The sequence below is a fragment of the Typha latifolia genome, chromosome 8, assembly GCF_019914945.1.
Source record: "Typha latifolia isolate L0001 chromosome 8, TyphaL0001v2, whole genome shotgun sequence".
NCBI lineage: Eukaryota > Viridiplantae > Streptophyta > Magnoliopsida > Poales > Typhaceae > Typha > Typha latifolia.
The window spans coordinates 10,694,280-10,717,266 of NC_133093.1; the positions used below are offsets into that span (position 1 = coordinate 10,694,280).

General features: G+C 38.8%; 5 protein-coding genes and 1 long non-coding RNA gene across 10 annotated transcripts; all 6 read right to left on the reverse strand.

Moving 5' to 3' along the window:
- Positions 1–558: 558 nt before the first annotated feature.
- On the reverse strand, positions 559–3,843 carry LOC140793265 (uncharacterized). The gene is made up of 4 exons (XM_073144638.1): positions 3,562–3,843; positions 1,368–1,615; positions 904–1,084; positions 559–783 (listed from the first exon to the last, which is right to left on the reverse strand). The coding sequence occupies exons 1-4, from the start codon at positions 3,709–3,711 to the stop codon at positions 658–660; spliced, it is 705 nt and encodes a 234-aa protein (XP_073000739.1). The 5' UTR covers positions 3,712–3,843; the 3' UTR covers positions 559–657.
- Positions 3,844–4,435: 592 nt separating this feature from the next.
- Positions 4,436–13,947, reverse strand: LOC140793818 (phospholipase D gamma 1-like). The gene is made up of 10 exons (XM_073145530.1): positions 12,271–13,947; positions 10,842–10,958; positions 9,951–10,145; positions 9,116–9,364; positions 8,959–9,027; positions 8,720–8,867; positions 7,904–8,052; positions 6,745–6,918; positions 5,535–5,732; positions 4,436–4,925 (listed from the first exon to the last, which is right to left on the reverse strand). The coding sequence occupies exons 1-10, from the start codon at positions 13,774–13,776 to the stop codon at positions 4,632–4,634; spliced, it is 3,099 nt and encodes a 1,032-aa protein (XP_073001631.1). The 5' UTR covers positions 13,777–13,947; the 3' UTR covers positions 4,436–4,631.
- Positions 13,948–16,141: 2,194 nt separating this feature from the next.
- LOC140793903 (subtilisin-like protease) lies at positions 16,142–18,586 on the reverse strand. The gene has a single exon (XM_073145672.1). The coding sequence runs from the start codon at positions 18,441–18,443 to the stop codon at positions 16,224–16,226; it is 2,220 nt and encodes a 739-aa protein (XP_073001773.1). The 5' UTR covers positions 18,444–18,586; the 3' UTR covers positions 16,142–16,223.
- Positions 18,587–18,626: 40 nt separating this feature from the next.
- LOC140793906 (uncharacterized) lies at positions 18,627–18,994 on the reverse strand. The gene is made up of 2 exons (XR_012110031.1): positions 18,905–18,994; positions 18,627–18,787 (listed from the first exon to the last, which is right to left on the reverse strand). It is a non-coding gene; the product is annotated as an uncharacterized lncRNA (long non-coding RNA).
- An 18-nt stretch (positions 18,995–19,012) lies between these two features.
- On the reverse strand, positions 19,013–22,662 carry LOC140793904 (cytochrome P450 704C1-like). 5 transcript variants are annotated; one of them, XM_073145676.1, is made up of 7 exons: positions 22,265–22,662; positions 21,959–22,174; positions 21,402–21,689; positions 20,995–21,330; positions 20,700–20,903; positions 20,407–20,588; positions 19,013–20,102 (listed from the first exon to the last, which is right to left on the reverse strand). In XM_073145676.1, exons 1-6 carry the CDS (start codon positions 22,574–22,576, stop codon positions 20,409–20,411), a joined length of 1,536 nt encoding a protein of 511 aa, XP_073001777.1. In that variant the 5' UTR covers positions 22,577–22,662; the 3' UTR covers positions 19,013–20,102; positions 20,407–20,408. The 5 variants fall into 5 exon arrangements, with proteins under 5 accessions (XP_073001777.1, XP_073001774.1, XP_073001776.1 ...); XM_073145673.1 differs by having other exon boundaries at positions 19,013–20,011; positions 20,995–21,333; XM_073145675.1 differs by having other exon boundaries at positions 19,963–20,102; positions 20,995–21,333.
- Positions 19,440–19,826, reverse strand: LOC140794367 (G-type lectin S-receptor-like serine/threonine-protein kinase SD2-5). The gene has a single exon (XM_073146379.1). It carries the CDS (start codon positions 19,824–19,826, stop codon positions 19,440–19,442), a length of 387 nt encoding a protein of 128 aa, XP_073002480.1.
- Positions 22,663–22,987: the final 325 nt, after the last annotated feature.

The window sequence follows — 22,987 nt, forward strand, 5'->3', positions numbered from 1 at the left end:
AAATGTTCTCTACTAAAAAATGCGAACAGGAAACTGGATATGCTCATCAATATAAATAAACTTTCCTCATGAGACATGCAGCGGACAAAAAGATCCCTACATTCCTGAGTAAGTTTTATTCCTCCCTAACTTGACTAACCTGCTCATTGATTGACATATGATACTACAGAGGCCAAAGAATTACTTAGACAAGAAAAGAATTAGCAAAGGTGGTTTAAGGTTGTATTTTCTACTAAGGTCCTAACTTTTTTGGTCAAATGGGCTTAAGACAATTAGACAAATGCAATGATACCTGCACTTGTCTGCGTTTGCTTTGCATGAACAATGTCTTGGCACTCGATTTCATCAAACAGAGAAGATAACACATTCTTGAGAGAAAGGGGACTTCTGGCAATTAGAAACTTACTAGAAGGAAAATGTAGACAACCAGAGTGTAGTTGCACTCAAGCTGGTCAATATTTCCTGATATAAAATATTTCTGAACCAGAAGCAAACACAAATCTGTGAAGCTAGTGACTAAATATTTCAGAATTTTTTGTTTACCGTTCACGATGAAGATTGCTCGAGCTCAAGATCTGACTATTTACTCTTGTATGCATATGAGTTACAGAAGTTCTTTGTGCCCAAAACAATAACTAGGCACTGAGAATCTTATCATCATTTAGCAAAAACAACATCTGACCGCAAAACATACTTAACGTCTTTTGTAACAACACGAGCTTCATGCAGCATGCACTTGTCTCCATGAATGTGAAGTAGAGCCATTCCTTGTACTGGAGCTACCTGTAGTGCAGAACCTCATGATTCTCCAGATAATGAAAAATGCTTTCAAAGAGAGGAGACGTAGGAAGAAATCCAGTCAGGTCAGAGGCTGCCGGAACTTTATTTGAAATTAAGCAATACCTCAGCCACAATTCCTCGTCTTTGATCATAAAAGACTGTCTCCCCTCCAATGAGTGTGGATGAATCCTGATTGGTGCTTTTGCCGCTAAGATATATTAATAGAGTGTACTGTGTTTTCTGTCCCTCTCCAAGATCAACACTCTCATCAATATGTCGACCAAAACGCTGGCCTACAGTATACCTGGAAATGTAACATCAGCATCAAGTGCTAATAGGAAATTTAGACCAAACACTGCGAATGAACACCAATTGATTATGAGAGCTTATACTTTTCCCCTCATCAGGTATTGATGATAATCATTTCTCAAATCAGATATGAGCAGATCTAAACTTGGTAACAAACATTGCAGGGAATACATGTCGTCTACTTCTCTTTAGTACTGGATTTCTGTGAATAATATGAATCATGAATGCAGGGAAGATATATGGTAGATGAAAGAAGAAACAAGCAAATTCATAATCACCTGTATAATCTAATATTAGGATTTAGACCAACAGCTACTTTCCCTGGAAGTTTGATATCTTCAAATATTCTTTTTAAGCCAGCATCCCAAATTCTTTCAGCAAGAATTGGGTCAGCAACAGATATGCGGTCATTGTCTCTATATGCTTCACCTTTTGCTGGACCGAGACTTCCTTGGTGACTGAAGCCTAAAGACTCTGCCACCTCAATAAAGGCCTTTGCTTCAGAAGCACTAAAGAAATTTGGTACCTAAAATGTTTCAAGTATAAATGAGAATAATATAAAGTTTCACTTCAACAATGTGATCAAATTCAACAATAGATAGGAAGAATGTGCTGAATTTCTGGCTATATAACTTCAATGCAATAACATATAAAGTATTGCTACTTGAGACTAATAGATGCATCTGTAAATAAGGCCACTTTTGGTCTCCATTGAAAGGAAATCTAGAGTAGCAATGTAATTATTTATTTTTAAAACTATACCTCTAATCTAGAGTAGGAAAATAGGGTGTTCAGTTGTAAATTAAAATAGTGGTATAATAATTACCCTCGATGTGACGTAAAGTTAATATAAAAGTACAAAGAAGTAGGAATTGACTCAAATACCCTCTCTTAATATATACATTCAAATTAGAGTGACTCAAATACCCCTCTTAATACATAAATTCAAATTAGAGCGACCCAAATACCCTCTCTTAATATATAAATTCAAATTAGAGTATTCTCATTTCTTGTAAGTAGTTATGCAATGCATATTTGAGTAAGAAATGAGATAGGTGAATAATAGGAGAGAGGAGATAGGTGAGAAAATTGAGCGAAAACCTTAAGTTTCTGGAATGAAATAGATGAGTGGTAGGAGAGAGGATTTTAGACATGACATGTATAATACTAATCATATCAAGGGTAAAATTGAACTTATGTGTGGAACGATTTAAATAGAATTTCTAATCTAAAGTATGGATAATTTGATGCCTAATTACAGATCTAGAGTTGTGTTCTTAATCTAGAATACAGAATTATCTAATCAGGAACCAAATGGGGGAGAGAAAAGTACTACTAAAAGTTCAAAAAACTTTCCTTTTTGGGATCCCTTTATGTGTGTGTATCTGCTAGAGAAAGGGTTTAGTAGTTAAGACTTTCTATTTGGGAAATTCCAGACTAGTCTTGTTCATATAGTGTGAACTCTGAAGTTCTCTTACTAAAATTTTGTACATATTGAAGTACCCATTTCTGTGAATCTTACAACCCATCACCACCTGGATATAAATCTTGTTAACCTAGCATACGTAGTGAGTGTTACAAAACCTAAACAAACCAATTTTTCCTTGTTGACGTTAGCAAGATTTGTGGTTCATACACTTATCCAGAAATTTAAGTCATGCATTAAAGTATTAAACTGCTATCAATCAATAAGATGATGACAACCAAAGCAAAGAAGGGGGAAAGAAAGAAACAAAAAAGCATCCAAAATATCTAATTATTTACATATGGCACTTTTTTTTCTCTCACTTGTTCCTTATGTTTTTGAAACTTCATCTTTTCAAGTATTTTGCTTTTTCCATAATTCGTAGAATTTTCAGTTGTTTCTTAGCAACATCAAGAATCGAGAACAATGGAACTGAAACTGAAGCATGTACCTGTACTGGCCGTGTCTAGCTAAAATTGAATTCAAGTTTTGGGCTTCACCCATATGCAAATGACCTAGATTTCAAGTCCTCATATTATGGTATGCTGAAGCAGTCAGACCTTCTTAGGATTGGCTACAATCTCGTGCTCTTCTTCTTCTTTTTTTTTTTTGTATCTTAGCATATTTCAAACCACAAAATCAGTGGGGAAACTAAATGCATAGGAATAGATAGCATTCCCCTGGATCATGCCAATAACTAGCGAACGAAGTACACATGTTGGCGTAGCTAGTTGTCACATGAGCCAAATGAGCCTAAGATGAAGTAAAAAAAAAAGTCTACTACACGGTCTTGGAAAACCTACAAGATATAACGAGTTCTGTTTGCTTCATATTTAAACCATTGCCGATTGAAAATAGTCTCGAACTCAGAAAACGAACCCTAATCATATCCACGAGCAATTCTCACCTACTTCTTTAACAATTCGAATAAATCTTAGAAACGTAATAGCAGAAAGCCTAAAAATTGCATCAAAATCGAAGAATATAAAGAGAGGTGAAGAACGTACCGTGAATAGATGGGTACCTTTGAGGCGATTGATTTGGAGATCCCTCTTGGGTTTGATGGCCGGCCAACTCCCTTCCATCTCATTTCCTCCTCCCGCCTTCGTCGTTTTCTTCGTCTTTTTCCTCTTCCTCCGTTGTTCTTCGTCTCCCATTGGATTTGAAAATTGTATTCCCCTCTCCAATTCTAATTGCTGACGAACGAATTTGGGGGCAGAGAGACCCCAACAATTTTAGATTACCTGCGGAGCTTCGCATACCATACAGCCGATTTGGCCATTCCTAGTTCGTCGTGCTCGTGCGGACTAAACGAATTAACTGAGGAAAGAGAAATCTATATTTAACACCCTAACTTTTAATGTATTTGTGATTCACACCCTATATTTCATTATTTATTTATTTATTTATTTATTTTGCAAGACATACTTTTCTGATAATTTGCAAGCATGGCATAGGCCGAGATAGGTAACAAGAAGTCGAGAACTAGGATTCATGGGAGGCATGGAACGAATGCACGAAGCACATGAGTCGGTGGGTCCCACCATAGAGGTATAATAATGACTGTAATCCAACCAGCCTTGGTAGAAGAACAGAAAGAAAATTTCTGGAAATATGACGAAATCTATGAGCAGTACAACATTCAATCACGTTTAGAGATTTATCAAAAAAACAAACACGATTTCAAGAAACCAAACCTGAAAGTGGCTCCAATATTAGTAAAGCTCCCGGCAGATAATTACCAGGAATGAACCAAACAATCTCAACCAGCCATCTTCTATACAATGCATCAGTTCATCTCTATGGAAAAAGAAATCTGCTGATTAAGGGTACAAAGAATTAAAAATGGTATTTGATTTTCCTTTTCTAAGCACACAGAAGTACTTAAAGCACAACGCCTCATAATTAAACAGGAAAATGCAACTCAACAAGGATCTGTTTCACACTTTCACGTATCAGCTAGCTAATTAATATATACAAAAGTCATTCTTTTCTCGAGTAAAAGTTCAATATCTATAAGTGACATGTTCGGAACCGTCTGTTGGTCTAAAACATTCCTATACATTGTGGCCTATGTTCATATCGTAACATTATCTTGAATGGCAATAAATGAACCACATATATCTCCACCAATGTCTGGGAAAGTCTTGCAGCCGGGTAAGGGCTTCACCTTGCCCTTGCGATCAATATCCACTGGGTACTTTAGAAGGTGGCCCCTCATTTCAGTGATCTCATCAGCAGCAAACTGTCGCCAGTTTTGTTCTCCAACAGCCCGAACATGTCTCACACAGTCAAGACTCTCTGGATGACTAAATCTTTCATCGAGGGCTCCAATATGCTCAGCCCAGAGTGACATTCGATAGCCGTAAATCTACATGTAAGGTCACCAAAACCAAGTCAGATATCATCTTCAATGTGATTCATGGAACAGACATATTGATAGTACATCATAAAATGATTTCAAAAGCATTGAGTTTCTGTACTAAGTTCTATTTTGAGGAAGGCAAATGCTTAACATTTCAGTTTTAAGAGAGACAAAGATCAGAAGTTTAGGTGGTGTTTTGATAATCTGAAAAACTTTAGGTGGTACACTGATAATCTGACAGATGAAAAGGAATCAAAATTTTAAGGGCTAAATGAAATTGATAGTGACCACTGCATCAACAAGATTGGGTGATTGATGTAAATGTGCGAGCCTGTGATGACAATATGATGAAAGAGCCAAGTATCAATGTCCTCAAATGGGACAAGGGAAACTAAGACCGTTAAACATTGGAGGCAGAAAGCCAGAAAGTTACTAGGTTAGCACACAAAGAAGGAAAAATGATAGCCTCCATTAAGATCATTCTGTATTAAACAAGCATCAAGATGAAGCCAAGACTGTCAGAAGACCATTGCAAAGAAAGATACTGCATTCTGAAGGTATTGCAGAAAGCCTCACTCAGATAATCGAGCGAAGTTTATAGCAGAAGTATACTACCTGTCCACGAGGAGCAGAGAGCTTTCCTGCCCATGTATATTGAGGCTGGTATGCACCCATTGCAATCTCAGTATCTCTGGTACCTTCCAAGGACCTCTGATTGATGTTTGCTGATCCGATTATCACATATTCATCATCCACGATCATACCTTTTGAATGTACATATATCATGAATCTCCTGCTCTTCCTCGCATGCTCCTGATAAAGTAGCAAAATTCATGTGAAGCGACCAGTCTATCTCTATTTCTTTGAGTTTTTTCAAGACAACAGATTGATAGCATTAGATATCAAAGCATCTGGATTTTTTACTGGGCTTGTATCGTCATTTTTTTTTTCTCATACTCCCCTGCTCAGTAACTAAATCCTGTTCAATTTCCTTTTTTTTTCAGGTCAATCATCAACCATCAAGGCCTCTACCAACTTCTTAATTTGAACTTACTACTTGGAATCCCACTGGTATACAAATGACAAATCATTTTGAGGACTGAAGTATTACCCTTAGACTTTGCACTTGGAACTCTTGATATACAAAACTATGGATTGGAAGAAGATTACTCTCACATAGAGAGTTAACTAATCATGATTTGAAGTTTTCCAGAAACAGAATAGTACAGGTCAAAAGTTATTGAAAGCTAAGGCCAAAACTCATCGACCAAGGCTGAGACTTGCAAGATTGTTGATTTTGATCTTCCTTACAGGCCACAATTAGCCAAAACCAATCCGTTTCAGCCCAAATTTCTTGTTTTATATAGGGGTTTGAGATCAAAACCAAAGCTTTCAACCATTCAAGCATTATCAGAAAGTAGCCTTCTGAGCTAACTCACCACAATAAATGCAAAGTAACAAATCAACCTAAACCTATATGAGCACTATTAAGAACTCGACCTGAAGTTCCACATGGGAGAGGATTTGATATAATATACTACCAAGCCTAGCAATATCTGTTCTATAAAGATTTTCTTTTTCCTTTTTTGTCTAGTGTAAATGGAAATGGGAGAGAGCTATGCATTTCCATTTTCACGCCCAGTCATTGAAATGCAGACTGATAGGAACTTCTTAGCCAATTTGCTGCCAGAGCTGAGCTTTTCTCCTTATATAGGCATTGCATGGTCTATAATCAAACAGTAACTGTAACAGAAGATATTTGGTCAAAAAAAAAAAAACTGTAACAGAAGATATCAAACTGTTGTCAGATGAATTGAGTTCTTACTTGAGGAGTACTTGCAGCATTTGGAATTCCATTTGAAGCATTATTTATGTCTTCAGCCTCACGATTACCAAGGCAAAAGAAGTTCAAATAATCTTGTGGCTCATACTTATCCTCAAGGCCAACTTCTTTCAAGGCCCTATAAATTGTCTCATACATCATCTTCATTGTCTTATTCTGCAATGTTACATTTACACTGAAATAAGAAAAAGGGTATTGCACATACCATGAGAAAGACAAAGGAATATCAAAGTAATGCATAAGTCATGTGTGTTCTATGTATTGATATATAAATAACTTAAAACTTAAAAGCATTGTAATGCAACTTTATGTTGTTAATATGGAATACTGTTTATCAGGAATGAGAATAAGGCATTAAACTCAAAAAAAAAATACCAGAAGTGAAAGATCATATGGAGTTCCAAAAGGGAAATGTTAAGTAAGCAAATAAATGATATCTTGTGCATAATTAGGTAAAAAGAGAAAAAGGGCTTCTTAAGGTCATGCAGCAGCAACCCAGCAACAGAGTTTTATGTTGATGTATTATTTAAGCTCTCAACATGAAAACAAAACCCTGTGATTCCTCCAAACTGAAAATTTTAAATGTAACTATGTAAAAAAAGTATCAAACCTTCCATTCGAAGAGAAAAAACAGTATATTATATGACAAGTACGAAAAAATGTCAGTTAGATGAAAAAGAACTAAACAACTTTCTGATGATGCATCAAGAGAAGACCTCATAAATTAATCATAAGTGAGACAAAGGAACTAACTCTCCCTAATAAATAGGTTGGATAACTAATCTAACCCTTGCAAAAAAACGGATAACAACACAAGCTCAAATTATGCGCATATAACGGTCCAATAAAAAATTCATTAAATATCAATCCTAAAGTCTATAGGGGGGGATCAAACCCATAATCTCTAAATTGGTTGGTAAAACTGAACCACTGCACTACAATGATGACCTACATGATGAGATGCCTTTACTAGCTATATTTTGCCTTTATTCAAGGAGTGTATTTTTACTCGAACATAACTAAAAATATTGATATACAGAAAGGGAAGCCACACACCATGTCAAATTCACAAAATAAGCCTAGCATATGCAACTACCATAGTTTTCTTCAACAACATGCAGTAGGACAACATGGAGCTAACCTGCCAAAAAAGAATCCTTTGTGTAGCAGCACCAGTTGGGCTACCCTCAGGCCACATTGGAATAACAATATATGCAGAGAACCTCTCATTCGCCCTGATCTTGTTTGCAATTTTAAGGGCAATTTCTATTGGTATTAGATTATCAGCACCTACAAAATAAAATATCCTTCAGAATTCTGTATAGGAGGAAAAGATCAAATGGATAAGTGGCCAAAATTCCAGCAAGGTATCAGTAACATCAATAACAAGAACTAAAACTCTAAAAGGGTTCATCAAACTTTACAAACAGAACTATGTAAGTAAACAAAAAGCAAGACACAATCTCAAAATAAAAGAAAATTGATCCAAACAAAGGGAAAATTCCCTGTTTGAGACACCTCTTTATGCAATGGCATGTAGTGATGTAGATCAAGAGGCATGTGAAGATGATAGAGCTGATTGGCATCTTTTGCAATCTGAGATCTCTTTTCCAGTCAATATATGCATATCATTAAAGATAAAAGTCACAAATAGTAACAGATTCCAAGGAAAACAGTGGATTGCTTTATGGATTATCAGCTATTGGCAATGCTTCACTTTTTCTTTTTTCTTTTTTTTTTTCCTTTCACTATGGTTAATTGCAATTTTCATAAGTTTTTGGTTTAAGTGGAGGATAAAGAGAGGAAAAAGTTATTTAATACTTACAAATAAGAATACATAAACTCACAAAAACCAATAATAATAACAAACCAAGAATCCTTGATATCCAACTTTTGTTTGAATAAACATATATATTACCACAATTATTGAATCTCTCGCCAAGGATATCATATTTACCTATGTCCTTGTTCGAGTCCCAATTAAATGAAGAACCAAGGAAATACTGATTCTCGATATAAATGAAGTGTTGGGCTGCTCGAATGGCATGTACATAGGCTGCATGTATGCTCATATCAATCAGTACGTTTTTCCCACATACAAGGTTCTGTTGGTAAAATTATAAAGTATTCCATAGTCAGAAAGCAGCAATGTGTAGCATGCAACGAAAAGATAGAAAAGTATGAAGCTTCAGATACCTTGCTGGTTGCAACTTTTGGATCTTTTGGAAATCCTTTAACAGAGTTCGAATCAATTGATCGGAATATCTGTTTCATGGAGCTAAGAAAAGCTCAAAACAATGTCCCGTAAGGGAATAATGTGAATCAGTAACAAACAGAAAAGGTGTGGATTTACCTGTACATGCCATGTCTCTGGATCGTTATCAGTAAGATACAGTGAATTATTATCATATATGATGTCAGACATTCTATTAATCTTGAGCAATGCATCATCATGCAACTTTCCTAATTTTTTAATTCCATGACGTTTTGATGCCTTCAACCAGCGCTCTTCAAAGTTCTTCAAAATGTCATAAGCTGCTGGACCATCAATTTTAGAATGCAAGTCATGCCATGGTTCTCTTGGACCACGGACATCAATGCTCTGCAAGGAAATTATTGCAGAAAAAGGATAAAGTTTAATGAATAGACATCAGAAAAATAAATTAAGAAAAAGAAAATGGATAACTTTCATTGATGCATAGTGGGTGGGTTTTTTTTATATACTTACAAGTGGTATGTATCAATTCAGGACATGCTGAGCACATAAAGAACAATAAGAAAGCTTTAAGACATTTTCTGGTGAAAATTCTCTACCATAACTGTCTTGATATTTGCGTCTTACAGAAATAAAGGGCATCAATAGTTAGATATTATGAAACGTGAATCATCTAGAGACAGAGGGAAAATATTTTGAAAATATATTGCTGTGCCAGGTATCATATTGAGGAGAGATCCCTACAATAGGTACTTTGTTAGAATCCTCATAGATTAAATAAGTAAAATTATTAAACATTTTGAAAATAAATTGCCAACTTTTTTATAATTACGTTATACAAACAACCATAAAAAAAAGATAGGCTCATTAGTTCCAGTAACTGACCAATCCAAAATTGAATAATAGAAGTTTACTTAAAAAAAGTACAGCAGAAATTAAAACATCAAGAGACCAGTACAGGATCAAATATTACCGTAAAGTTAGGATTGTGATAGTCATCCTTATGCAATGTTTGGAGTGTCCTAAATAGAGGATGTCTTGGTGTATCGTACCTCCCCCCACACAGATCAAGCCCTCCAACAAAAGCAATGATTTTTTGTTTACCACTGCCAGCATCAGCATCCACGATCACTGTTTTCTGATGATGAGTAAAGATAGTTCCAGTTTCCTGGTATATTGAGCATTGGATATGAGTGTCAGGATTCAGGAGATTCATCATTCTAATAAAGCAATCAGGTAATATTCCCAGCACATCTAAGTTTTCACAGATATAAATTATCTCCTATAATTTAAACATCACAACACTAGAGCATGAACATCTGCATTTTTCAACTTTTTTATAAATTTCAAGATACTAGAAAATCAAGTTCTCATTAATCTTCCAACTCCATAGCTATATTGCATGTATCACAACACAGAATATGACAGAATCACATTACAGTAACTAATGAAGCATCTTGACATTTGTTCACAAGAAAATTAGAGAACTATAAGTACTAAAGTAACAAATAATTTCCATGTTAGACCACTATAAATGCCATGCCCCAAGTCATGGATGGCATAAGAATACAAACATCATGCAGTTCTAGCTGCACCAAGATTTAGCTTCCTGCTCAAAGGAATTGACACTGTCCTACTTCTTGTATACTAATACCATTGAGGCATTGACATAACATCACATATTGCTTGCATCTTCTGAACATCTTAAATATTAGTTATCACTTATCACCTATCTAAGCACTCTGGAAGTTCTACCAAAAGTTCGTAAGACAGGAAGCAACTAAAAAACAAAAAAAAAATCCAACTGTTTTGTGTAATAAATAAGTTAATAGCATGAATTAGTTTAAGTGACACAAAAGGTAACCTGTTGTTTAACCCAGCTGTGACGTTTTCCAGCAGAACGTGGACAAAGCAACACTTGGACTGAAGAATGCTTGAAAAACCGACGTGTCTCCTCATCATGAGTACCCATAATACCATTCTGCATGAAAAACTTTGATAAGCAAAGCATTAACGAAATGCATCGATGCCTCCATGTATGTGTTAGGTTCTTTAGTAACATGGCAGATCAAGCGGAAAAATCAAAATCAAAAGCAGTTATACTAACAAATAAGAGAACAAGCAATAGAAAGCCTAGACAAAATTAGTGAAACCCCTCTTCACTCAGAGCCATATTAGAAAGTGATCATTGGAACACATCAAGCAATTCAATGCAACCATGTTCACATAAAAATGAGATCAAGAACATTATGATGCTATCAATGCAAAGTTCTGAATGTGCTAGTAGTTTATAGTTAAATTATCAATCATCTTAGTTTTTTTTATAAAATATAGATAATAACTCTGCAGATTAAAATGTAGAAAAGTTTGCATATAACACCCTGCTTTTTAACAAAATTATGGTATACACCTTATATTTTCACTATTTGCAAATCGAATCCAATAACCTTGGGTTAGATTTGAACTAATACCGTGAAAATATTCCGTTAAGTAGAAATTATAATTTTAAAATAATTAAAATACTCTTATTTATAAAATAACTAAAATGCCTTTAGTATGACTTGGTTGAGGATACTTTCATAATTTTCTTAGTATAGTTAACTTAATCTAAATATTTAATTAAGTTTAACTAACAGATTTAACAGCTGGATGTTTTCTGTAAATATTCGCTAGATTATAGGGCTCGATTTGCAAATAATAAAAATATAAGACGTAAATCACAATTTCGTTATAAGATAAGGTGTTATATACAAATTTTCCCAAAAAATGTAAAAGTAAGACCAAGTAATAGGGGCTACCTTGAGCTTTTTTAACCGGCAGTCTTTTGAACCCTGATAGGTGCTTCTCGGAAGATTCAACAGGTAATCATGGCAATACCCATTGGTCTTTCTAAAGAGGAAAAAAGAGCAAAAGCTAGTCCCTCTTAGTGTCTAAATGCTACAAAGAGTCTATATGCATGAAGGTTCAAATTCTTATTAGAATCTAACTCAATTTGGACTCTTTTTCTTCCACAACTTCTTCAATAGTTTATCGAGTACGTGAGGTGAGAGCAAAATCTGATCAAATATTAAGCAAACACATGATCCTGCTAAAGAACATAGAGTGCTCATGAAAAGCCATATCAACACTGAGACGCCCATTTCTCTAGTAAAGAACAATTTGAATGTACTCTCTTAACTACTAGAAGCTTCGAAGATGCAGAGAGTGATTTATAACTAAGTTATCAGTGGATAGATACGGTATGAAATCCTCAGCTAAATAATAAAATGACTGAGCCAGATTTGAATCATTACCGTCTTGAAAAGAACCAAATTTCTTGAAGTTGGATCGTCCCACACGAGAAGTAAGACTCTCACCCCTTCCTGCGACTTGGACTTCAGAAGTTCGCCCAGTTTGGGAGATGATGCATTGCCGCCTTCACGTACCAGACGAACTGTGTCGAACACTGACCACCCAGTGATGTAAACCAGACGTCGAGCCTGACTTATTGCATCATAAATGTCCTGCCAACACTTCCCATGATGATAATACATCCCATGGTCCAACCTCAACTCTGGCAGGCAACCATCCGGGACATGAGCATCCTGATACAATGTAACCTTACACCCTTTCCTGAGCTGGAAGTATGTGTTCGGCACCCCAAAGTAATCCGGCCCTATCCCTACACCTTGATGATACAAACTCAGCCTCACCATTGGAATATACTGAATTGACAGAGTCAAAACTGCGCCGGGCTTGCAAGGCTTCCCATTTCTACCAAGAATAGGGAAAGTCCCTTCCACCTTCTCCCCGTAATAAATAGACTCCGCCGGGATTGACACACTCCCGATGTGCTGCGCATCGAACACATCGCTGTCCTTGATCTCAAAGATTACCTCCGCCGTCTCGTGAGCCACTGGGAGATTGAAGTGCTGCGTCCACACCGGGTTCTCGCTGTTGCTAATGACATAAGTCCGGCCGATCGCCGCCGGACCGATCATAATTTTCACATACGGATCGCTCGTCATCGACGACATCTTGTCCAACTTACCACTTAAGGGGCGGATTAGTCGCGGGCCGATCATGTCCCCGAGTGTCTTAGAGAACATATCCATATTGGGCAAGTTTTTGGCTTCTCTCACGACCACGTCAAGATTCCCGTGGAGGAGGAGGACCTTGAGGGAGGCGTTGACAGGCACGATCTGCATACCGTGCTGCGATCCGTGCTGCGAGCCGTGCTGCGAGCCGTGCTGCGAGCCGTGCTGCGAACCGTGCTGCCATCCGGCGACGGGGCGGGGATCGGAGATGTGCATGCTCCCTAGGTCGGGGTACAAGGAGGAGGAGGAGGAGGACGACAACGACGGCGCGGGAGAAGATTCGTAGCGGGAGCTGCCGGCATGGTGGAAGCTCGAGGGATCAGGATAGGGGTAGGGGTAGGGTCTGTAATGGGGATCGGAGATGTGCATGTTCGCCGGGTCGGGATACAAGGAAGAGGAGGAGGGAGGCAACGACGGGGCGAGAGAAGAGTCGTAGCCGGAGCTGCCGGCATGGTGGAAGCTCGAGGAATTGGGATTAAGGAAGGGGTAAGGTTGGTAATGGGGATCGAAGGAAGGAGACGGAGATGAATAGAAGGGTGGGGGATACTGCAACGGGCCGGAGTGGTTTGATTGGGGAACAGGGGGTGGGGATTGAGATGGGAAGGAGGGGGAAGGGGAGAGATAGCGGATTGAGGGAGATGCATAGGGATCGTGGTGTGGTTGATGATCAGGAGGGGGAGGAGGAGGGTAGCCGTAAGGGTACGGGTTGCCGTAATTGTCCATTGGAGTCTTCTCCTCTCTCCCTCTCTCTCCTCCTCTGTTGATTTCGTGGAATTGGGAGGAAGAGAAACTGCAGGTTTGATTTCGTGGAATAAGGGTGGGTTGAAAAGAAGAAAAAAAAAAAAAGATGACGTGTCTTTAGAGAAAGAGAGAGAAAGAGATGGAAAATTTATTAGTTTCGTAGGAAAGGAGGCGGTGGCTAACGGCTGACAGTACGGTAGAAGTAGTTTGTTGATCGATATTTGAGAGAGACTGCCGACCACGTCACGACGCGCGAGACCCGGGAAGCGGGGGGATTACTCCGCGAAGGGTTTTTTCGCAAATCCGCACCTATTCGGACAACTTCTTTTGAATATTTGCTAATCAGTCCCTCTATAATGAATATAAAGTGGGAAAATTGTATACCTCCGATTATAAGGCGGGGAAAGACTAACTAAAGGGATATTTCTGTTAAAAAGATAGAATATATTTTTAGAATATTCGTTGTGAGCTAAGGTGGCTATTTGCAAATATGTCAAAAGAGTCGCCAGTAAATCTAAAAAAGACGGATGTTTTTATACACACGGAAAGGTGTACGAGCAAATCTATGATTAATATCATTTCTCAAACTCAGACTTTCTTAATAATAATATACATGCTAATACCAATAGCAGATCAAGGTAGCCAGGTAACATATATGGTACGCAAACGCTACTAAAAAACCTGCAAATAAGATCCTAAAGCCCAAATAATGTATTGACGTTCTCATCAACCTGTCATGAGCAATTTATTTTTGGAAATCTTCCTCATTGTGCTATGCTGGAGATTGGATCCATCCATTAAGTTAGGTCATATCCCAAGGAATTACCCGTGCTTCTTCTTCTTCTTCCATTTACCTCCCCCCGCCGGCCCCACCCTTCCCATCGATTGATATATCTATAAAAAGAGGAATATATATATATATATATATATATATATATATATATATATAATTAGCAGAGATGTGAGAATCATAAGCAAATAAGATCTGTTAGAATATTATTCTAGAAAATAATGAGAGAGGGAGATTAATTAGTACGTACATTTTGGTGAGCAGAAAACGAAGCAGGAGCTTATGCACCGAATCCAAGATTGCGTGCACTTATCCCAGCAACTTGCATAACATTCCTCCGCCTCCAAAGCCGGCGAGAATAGAAGAATGACGCATACAACAAGCAAAACATGGCTCTCCATGGACGTCCTTTTTAATTCCTTCCGTTTGCTTGTTGTGAACTAGACAGGACTTTTTGGTGTATCCAAGTATTTATAGAGGAAGCGAAGCATTCTTTTTTTCATTAATGAAAATTTGCGGCAAATACTTTCGTAGCCATCTATATTTTTCAATCTTATCCAACGCTTACTAAAGCCGGTTTTGTCAGTTTGTTGACACCCAGTGCCGTTTTCACGGTTTCACGGTAGTGAATTAAGAAAAAGTTCGATCCTTCATTAAAGAACTAATTAGTCAATAAAGGTTATATTTACATTTATCCTACCTATAACTTTTCTCTGGTGTTTTTGGTGTTAGGCGAGAGTAAATTTAATCCAATTTATTCTCAATCTAGAAGCCAAAGTCTAACAAATCCAAGCTAAATCCTAATTATAGCTTATGAAATGTGAACGACTGAATCAGTTTTACGAGATGGGTGTTAAATAATATCCTTTTTAAATAGACGGTACGAATTGGCCTAACTTTCACTTCTCTGGTAAGTTCTTTAATTTTTTTGGGTCACAATGGCAAAGACAAATCCAAAGAGATATCAAAGCCTTTTTTGCGTTTGTTTGCACGAGCAATGCCTTGGCACTCGAATTCACGAACAGTTAAAGCAAATTCTCACAGTGGCAGTGTAGTTTTCCACCTGGCTTGATGTGTTTTTTAATTTGGCATTACCTAAGTTGCTAGTTGGCATCGACTGCACTTGACTTGTCTACTAATGGACTTCTCAATCTCTAGAAAAAAAAGAAGATAACTCGCAATTACTCAAATGCTTTGCTTTCCGCAGGATTACTTCTCTGAGTAAGAAAAAGAGAATATCTCAACATTAATAGCATAGTAATGGATGACAAGCACAGCATGTGCCTTTGCGAGTATTCAGACTGGGAGGGAAGTACCCAAGTTAAGATATTTTATGGATTCTGGTAGCAAGTAATAGTGCCATTTAAAGATGGCACAACTAGAGGTTATCTCTTCATTTGTTTTATTACAACCGTAGTTGCTAAACTTCAGTTTTATTCAGGTTAGAAGGTGTCCATCTATTGATTCATATATAACTTCAGTTCATGTAATCATAGTAGATATTGCTTCTAATTGTCAACGGCGAACACCCCATCTACTTGTATCATACAAATAATATTACAGAAATATTGTACTACAAAAGCACTTTATATAGAGGAGTTTGATTATTGAGACATGCAAAATTGCTGCTACGCAGCCACTAAATTTTGGCATAAACAACAATAGGACTTCTCACAATAAGTTCATCTGAAACCCACATCAGATTTCCCTCAGCAGTACTGTTGCTTCCCAAACTGCTGCAGTCCACCTTCACTGTGAAGCTCCTCTTCTCATTCACCTTTGCGAAATGCAAAGTTTGCGGCTGCACAATCACTGAAACTTCCCCGGGCATGTCCACCTTCACTACGTATGTTGAGTTTGCTCTCCCCACGTTTGTGACTGTTCTATTCACCACAATTGGATAAGACTGTCGATTTACTAGTATCGACGGGTAATTCAGGTCTGATTCAGTAATATTTTCAATATTGGAACAGCTAATGTTACGATGAGCTATCGCTGACACTCCAGAGTCTCCTAGTTCTAACCCACAAAGATAGGCTATGTAATCATTGACATCAAGGTCATAAATTAGTCCCGGATCAACTGCTTTTGATGGATTCACATAGCCTGCACCCATGGCAAAGAAGCTAGCCTTTTGATGCTGCTCATCCTTAATCGGCTCGCCCCTGTGATCAACGACATCAGATGTTGTCATGATTGCAGATTTGATTGCAGCAGGAGACCAATGTGGGTGCACACCCTTGATAAGAGCAGCAATACCACTGAGATGAGGAGTTGACATAGAAGTACCAGAGACTATGTTAAAGCTTTGTTCACTAGGATTTGCTTGGCTTGGCGCCCATGCTGCTAATATGTTCATGCCTGGTCCTGTGATATCTGGCTTTATAATACCTGGGCTAGCTTTACCAGGCCCCCTCGAAGAGAAGAACACAACCGTCGGAGCAGGGGATGATCCGACGTCCGTCCCTTTGAACAAAATCGCTGCAGTAGGATTAGCAGTTGAATTCAAGTAAGATACGATCTGACACCCTGCGGCATAGCTCACATGCGATGCAGGAAGAAAGTGAGCGTCGGCAAAAGTGGTGTACCCATCAACCTTCGGATTCATAAGTATCATGGCAGCACCCCCCGTGCCTAGCACAGAAATCCCTTCATCAATTCTTCCTGTCAACCCGACACTTTCGCATAGCACTACCTTGCCATTAAAATCCAATCCAACCAGGGAGCTGCAATCGGCACTTACAGAAGTATTAAACATTGCAGGGTACACCAAAGGCAACATAGTGGAGCTAAAGTTCTTAGGTTGGTATAGTGATTCACCGTCAAATTCCAGCCCATTGCCGAGCTTAACAGTAGCCCTTATGGCTCTATCCGTTGTACCTGCAGCCACTGTGAGGACCCAAGGTGCCTCATTTGAAATCGTACTCGGCAAGGGTCCTCCATTCCCTGCAGCACAACTAACAAATATCCCTTTCTCCATGGCTTTGAAGGTGGCAATCGCAATTGGATCATAATTAAATGGGGTGGAACCACCGCCAAGGGAGAAAGATAGCACATCCACCCCATCCTTAACAGCAGCGTCCAAGCCAGCTAAGATATCGACAATGGAGCAACGACTACGGCTACACACCTTATAAATTGCCAAGTGGGCATGGGGAGCCATGCCAACTGCGGTCCCATTGGCATTTCCTCGAACACTTGCATCTCTGACAAAATTCCCCGCAGCCGTGCTCGCTGTGTGGGTGCCATGACCCGAGTCATCAAACGCAGCATTGCTCCCAAAAGCCTGCGCTCCTATAACTTTCTTGTTGCAAAGATTACTACCATTAAATCTGCAGGAGCCCTTCCATTTACTAGGAGGTGGAGGCAAGCCTTCATCACTAAAAGAAGGGTGGGTGGGTAGTATTCCAGTGTCCAGAAGTCCAATTATAACACCCTTCCCTAGCCCAGAACCAGTCCAGAATCCACTTCCAACATGGAGGCCAAGGAAGTCCGGAGAGTGAGTGGTTGCCAAGGGGAGGAGTTGATCGTGGTAGGTGTGAATGAACCCATCTTTCTCCTGCAAGACCTTGAGTTCTTGCTTGGTGAGCCTTGCAGCAAAGCCACTGAAGACTTCACTGTAGGAATAGATCAGTGGTGAATCTTGGGAGTCTGCGGTTGTCTCCGGCAAGAATGATCTGTGCCAAGCTTTGATGTCAGTATCTTCTTGAGGTTGCACATGAACTATGTAGGTCTCTCGTTCGACATCGGAGCTAGTAGCAAAAGTGGAAAAGAACAAGAGGGAAACCAAGAGGGTTTCAATCTTCATAGTGGAAGAGGACATCAAAGGAGAGTGGAGCAAACTAGATACTTTTGCCATTTGGGTCTGTTTCTAAGATTTTGGATCTATTGGGTGTGAGCTGTAGAGCAAAAGTAGGCTTATGAGCTGTAACCAGCAACGTCTGATCTCACTAAATTCTCAGGAAAGGTTACATTTCACACCCCACATCATCATAAATTTCTAGTTCACAACTTATGTTTCTAATATTACATTTCGGGTCTCTTAGTTTTTAGTTTATTCTCATAAACTAAGAGAAAATATAAGTGCACAGTAAAATCTTTCCTGAATTCTATTTCTCAAATACATCGGAGGCGTAACTTTCCAAAGGTCAGCCAATTCGAAAAAAGAGCACCCAGGTGCGTACTAACAAGAGGCGCGGTATCCTGTTTATCGAAACAGAAGCATATTATTAAACAAAAGGGGTGGCTCCAAAACCCCAGATTAGAAAGCTTTCAACGAATGGTCCATGGTGCAAATTCTAGGTGTCAACGAGATAATACCTCCACCAGTTCGATTGATCATGGATACCGAGACTGACCTAATGTGGTTCCAACTTCCAAATACCATCCTCATATCATACGATCTTTATATGAAAGGGAAAGTTCTTATGTGAGAACAGTTCATTAACATTTAAATATTATAAATGCAGTTTAATACATAATAATGAAAAAAGAGAGATAACGTGAAGACTCTTTTACATGATCCTCACAATTAACCTATAATAAACAGCACTATATATAAAAGAAAACATCAAACCCGATAGCACAATAAAATAATAAAATGAAGCATGAGTGCATGACGCTAATGGATTCATAGGAACAATCTCACCCGAGTTCTCCACCGATCCACGACCTCTCGCTCGAACTCATACAGTGGCGAAAGAAGGAGACCTGTAAAGTTGCCGAGAAGGACCGACCTCTAGTCTCAATTCATCGTCGCTGAGGGGGGACACTTCTCTGAGGAATTCCTATGGGACATTGTTACGAGCTTCCTCCTCGCCGGGCGCGGGCGCAAGATGACCTCCTCGGCGCTGACTTAGTTCTTCTGGATCTTGGCCTCCAGATCCGATGTGGAAGAGGAGATCTTAGTTGCTAACGATTCCTTGCTGCCTTCGCTCCATAGAAGCAAAGCTGTGCCAAATGCGAGCATATGTTTGAATGGGTTTGGTGGTGTGTGGATATCCATCTCCCCTTCAAGCATCTTGGCTACCTTGCTCATGGGAAGTCTTGCCTCACCCTGATAATGAATACACCACACGTCAACCTTAAACGTCTTCTCTGTATTCTCGTTATCCCCTTCTCCGATATTCCGCAACTTACCAACTTCAAATTTCTCCCACACTGACTTAGAAGCCACTGCTGGCTCTCTGCCGTGTTCCTTCAAGGTGTTCCTCCGCCTTCCAGCTATCTCAAACAGCAACATGCCAAAATATCGAGCTATCGAGTCAGGCTCGAGCTTTCTGAGCTCGAGACGAACCGACTCAAGCCAGCCTTTTCCAGCTCGTCTTGAGCTCGAGCTAAGAAAACTTTCGTCTTGACCCGAGCTAGCTCTTGCTCAAGCTTGACTTGTTTACAACCCCAGTGCATACTATAATTTTCTCTGTACCTCTAGAGATGAAGGAACAAAGAGAGAAATTTACTAAAAAATTATCTCAAATTTAGTTGAAGTCAATCAATCCATAGAAACAGGGGCTGCTGCCTGTTTGTAAAAAAAAAGAGTCAATCAATCCAAAAAATTTAATTCGAAACATATAGATCTTAGTTGTACCCCCTAAATATTTCTCAGCGAGTTCAATGATATCGATGACCAGCAAACAAAGAATATAGATTGCAGTCATCCTTACTGAAACATCTTGTTCTGTAAGACCAACCTGATAAATACACTTTTCTGGAAAACGTAGCTGTTGTCGATGATATTCGATACATGATGTTACACAAACACGACCAGCATAGTTTACAACATACAATACGAGCAAGATTAAACTTAGTGTGATGGATCAAACCTTTATCTACGCGAAGCACATAGATGGAGTCCACCATCAATTTGGAGAATTAACATGGCCTTACAATTCACAGTCTTCTTCTCATCCCACATCTTGAATCTGAAAAAGTACACGAGAATGGCGGCCAAGATCTTCATCTGTCTATAAGCAAATTCCTTGCCTAAACATATACGAGGACCAGCCTATAAAGTGAAAGGAAAAAAAAAAGAGCATAACTGAACAAATTGCTAGTTCTTATGCTAGATTTCCTTTTCTAAACCATCATTGGGAAGTGACTGGCTCTAAGATGATACCTGGAAAGCAGAAAACTTAAAAGGGTTTTCCGGCACAAAATCCCCCACTTCATTAAGCCATCTCTCTGGCTTAAACTCCTCGGCGTCCTCACCCCACAAAAACTTCATTCTACCCATAGGATAAGGTTCATAGTTCACCATATCCCCTTTCTTGATGTCGAAGCCATCCGGTAATGTATCATCCGAAAAACAATGCTTAACATCCTACAATCCGGATACCACATGAATCAGAAATATATCAAAAATTCATCATGTTATAATTCTTGTCTCAACGAACAAGACAAGAGTAATTTACCAAAGGAACTGAAGGGTAGAGCCTCAGTGTTTCAGTTAGTGCTGCATGCAGATACTGCATTCTGCTGAGAGCTTCTTCAGTTAAACATGCAGCAAAATCGCCAATCGCTACCTTATCTTTTAATAGTATTGCTTCTCTTACTTCTTGTGCTACCTTTTCTTGAACAAGTGGATGCTTGCATAGCATGTAGAAGAACCACGACAGAGCCGCGGCTGTTGTGTCTCTCCCCGCAATCATAAAATTCAAGATGATATCTCTCAAGTACCTTTCGTTGATGTTATCAGGATCGCGTTCTCTTTCTATGAGGAATCGTGATAACATGTCTTCTTTCTTCATCTGCTACAAAGAAAAGTGAACATTATATAGAAAGTCATTAGTTTGAGAGCTCAAGCTTATTCATGACTTACATTTTCCTGCTGCTGTTTAGACATCTGCTCAATCTTTCTGTCGATCAGTCTATAGACAAAATCATCAATCAGTTTGATGTTTTTCTTCATAATGGCTTCTGAACCTATGTTAAGAAATCGCTTGATTTTCCAGAAGACATCAAAGTAACGGGTCAACAATTGGCAATTGGATTCATCAAATGCCTTTGCAAAAGCCCTTCCTTCTTCGTTCAACCCAGACAACACTCCCAGTTCAACCCCAAACCCAATTCTAAATATTGAATCAAATGTTGCTTTCATGAATAATTCCTGAAAGGAGCGATTGAAATGGTCATGCAAACAGACACAATCATATCCTTATCATTAATGCACGAATATGTCAAGGTTAGACTGTCTTTTTCTTTCTCTCCTGTTTCCAACTTTGGATTATATTCACTTAAAGAATTAAATAGCTTTTTTAATCTAAAAGAAAAAAAAATTAAGAAAATCCTGATGAATGATTACTAATTTGCAAAACATATATGGCTATTGAAGGAATAAAAACACTGAAAGAAGAGAAGCCTCAGCCATTTAATTACTTGGATATCCATCATCTGGTTAGAGAAGGCCATATCTGAAACAATCCCAGCAAGCTCAGTGGCGTTTTCTCTGAAGACCACACTGCTGTAATCCCTCAACACCTTGGCGGCGAACTCAAAGCTTGCAATTTTCCTTTGATGTCGCCACTTCTCCCCATCCACTGCAAAGATCCCATCGCCAAGGAGGTCTTTCATAATATCATAAGTCAACTCTCCCTGCATCAAAACTCCTCGACCAACCTCACAAAATCCAATCTTTTACCCACTAAAACAAATCAAAGGAGCCATGTTTGGGGAAATTAATACCTTGCCATAGTTTGCGAAGTTGGTCTTGAGGATGTACTCCACGTTGATTGGATCAACGGTGTAGACATAGTTGCAGAAGGGGGTGAGTATGCGAAAGGTCTTGTACCGGTGAGAGAGGTCAGTCTGGTAATCTAACAAACGATGAAGGTTGAAATACTGGTGGAAGATAGTGCCTGCTATGGGTGGGTAATTAGGACTCCTTTTTCTTGGATTAGACCAACGTTTCAGTAAATAGAAAGCTAGTACGACGAGTCCGGTGATGGCTAGGGCTGCAGGAGAGCTGGGGAAGTGGAGAGGTGGTAGGAAATCCATTACTTAGGTTTCTCTGGGTCAGGAGAAGATGAGAAGATTTGGGGGTGGGAGCTTCACCCAGCCCTCTGTAAGCAACTGCGGAGTATAGATATATATATATATATATATATATATATATATATATATATATATGTATATTATATTGATAAGTTTATTTTTTTAATATTTTTTTAATCTTCAATTTTGGCATTAAACGCAAAATTCATGAGCCACAGCATGGCACCTCAAGTGGACGAGTTGCAAATTGTGATGACATGCATCGGTTCGATATCGCAACGAAATCAAATCATTAAAAAGTTTGACCTTTTGTACTTCCCACGCCACGTGGGGCTACGCTTCTTGGAACGTCCTTTTTATGCCGGTTTATTACAATATATTTTTTCCATGCTATGCAGTAAATATTTATGATGC

Coding starts and splice junctions, on each gene's coding strand:
- LOC140793265 (XM_073144638.1), bottom strand. CDS start 3,711: ATGGGAGACGAAGAACAACGGAGGAAGAGGAAAAAGACGAAGAAAACG. Junction 1,616..3,561: donor AAGGTACCCATCTATTCACG/GTACGTTCTTCA, acceptor GAAACATTTTAG/GTACCAAATTTCTTTAGTGC. Junction 784..903: donor GACGAGGAATTGTGGCTGAG/GTATTGCTTAAT, acceptor TCTGCACTACAG/GTAGCTCCAGTACAAGGAAT.
- LOC140793818 (XM_073145530.1), bottom strand. CDS start 13,776: ATGGACAATTACGGCAACCCGTACCCTTACGGCTACCCTCCTCCTCCC. Junction 6,919..7,903: donor AAAGGATTCTTTTTTGGCAG/GTTAGCTCCATG, acceptor GTAACATTGCAG/AATAAGACAATGAAGATGAT. Junction 4,926..5,534: donor TCTCTGCTCCTCGTGGACAG/GTAGTATACTTC, acceptor CCTTACATGTAG/ATTTACGGCTATCGAATGTC.
- LOC140793903 (XM_073145672.1), bottom strand. CDS start 18,443: ATGGCAAAAGTATCTAGTTTGCTCCACTCTCCTTTGATGTCCTCTTCC.
- LOC140794367 (XM_073146379.1), bottom strand. CDS start 19,826: ATGTTGCTGTTTGAGATAGCTGGAAGGCGGAGGAACACCTTGAAGGAA.
- LOC140793904 (XM_073145673.1), bottom strand. CDS start 22,576: ATGGATTTCCTACCACCTCTCCACTTCCCCAGCTCTCCTGCAGCCCTA. Junction 21,690..21,958: donor ACCAGATGATGGATATCCAA/GTAATTAAATGG, acceptor CGCTCCTTTCAG/GAATTATTCATGAAAGCAAC. Junction 21,334..21,401: donor CTAAACAGCAGCAGGAAAAT/GTAAGTCATGAA, acceptor TTTTCTTTGTAG/CAGATGAAGAAAGAAGACAT.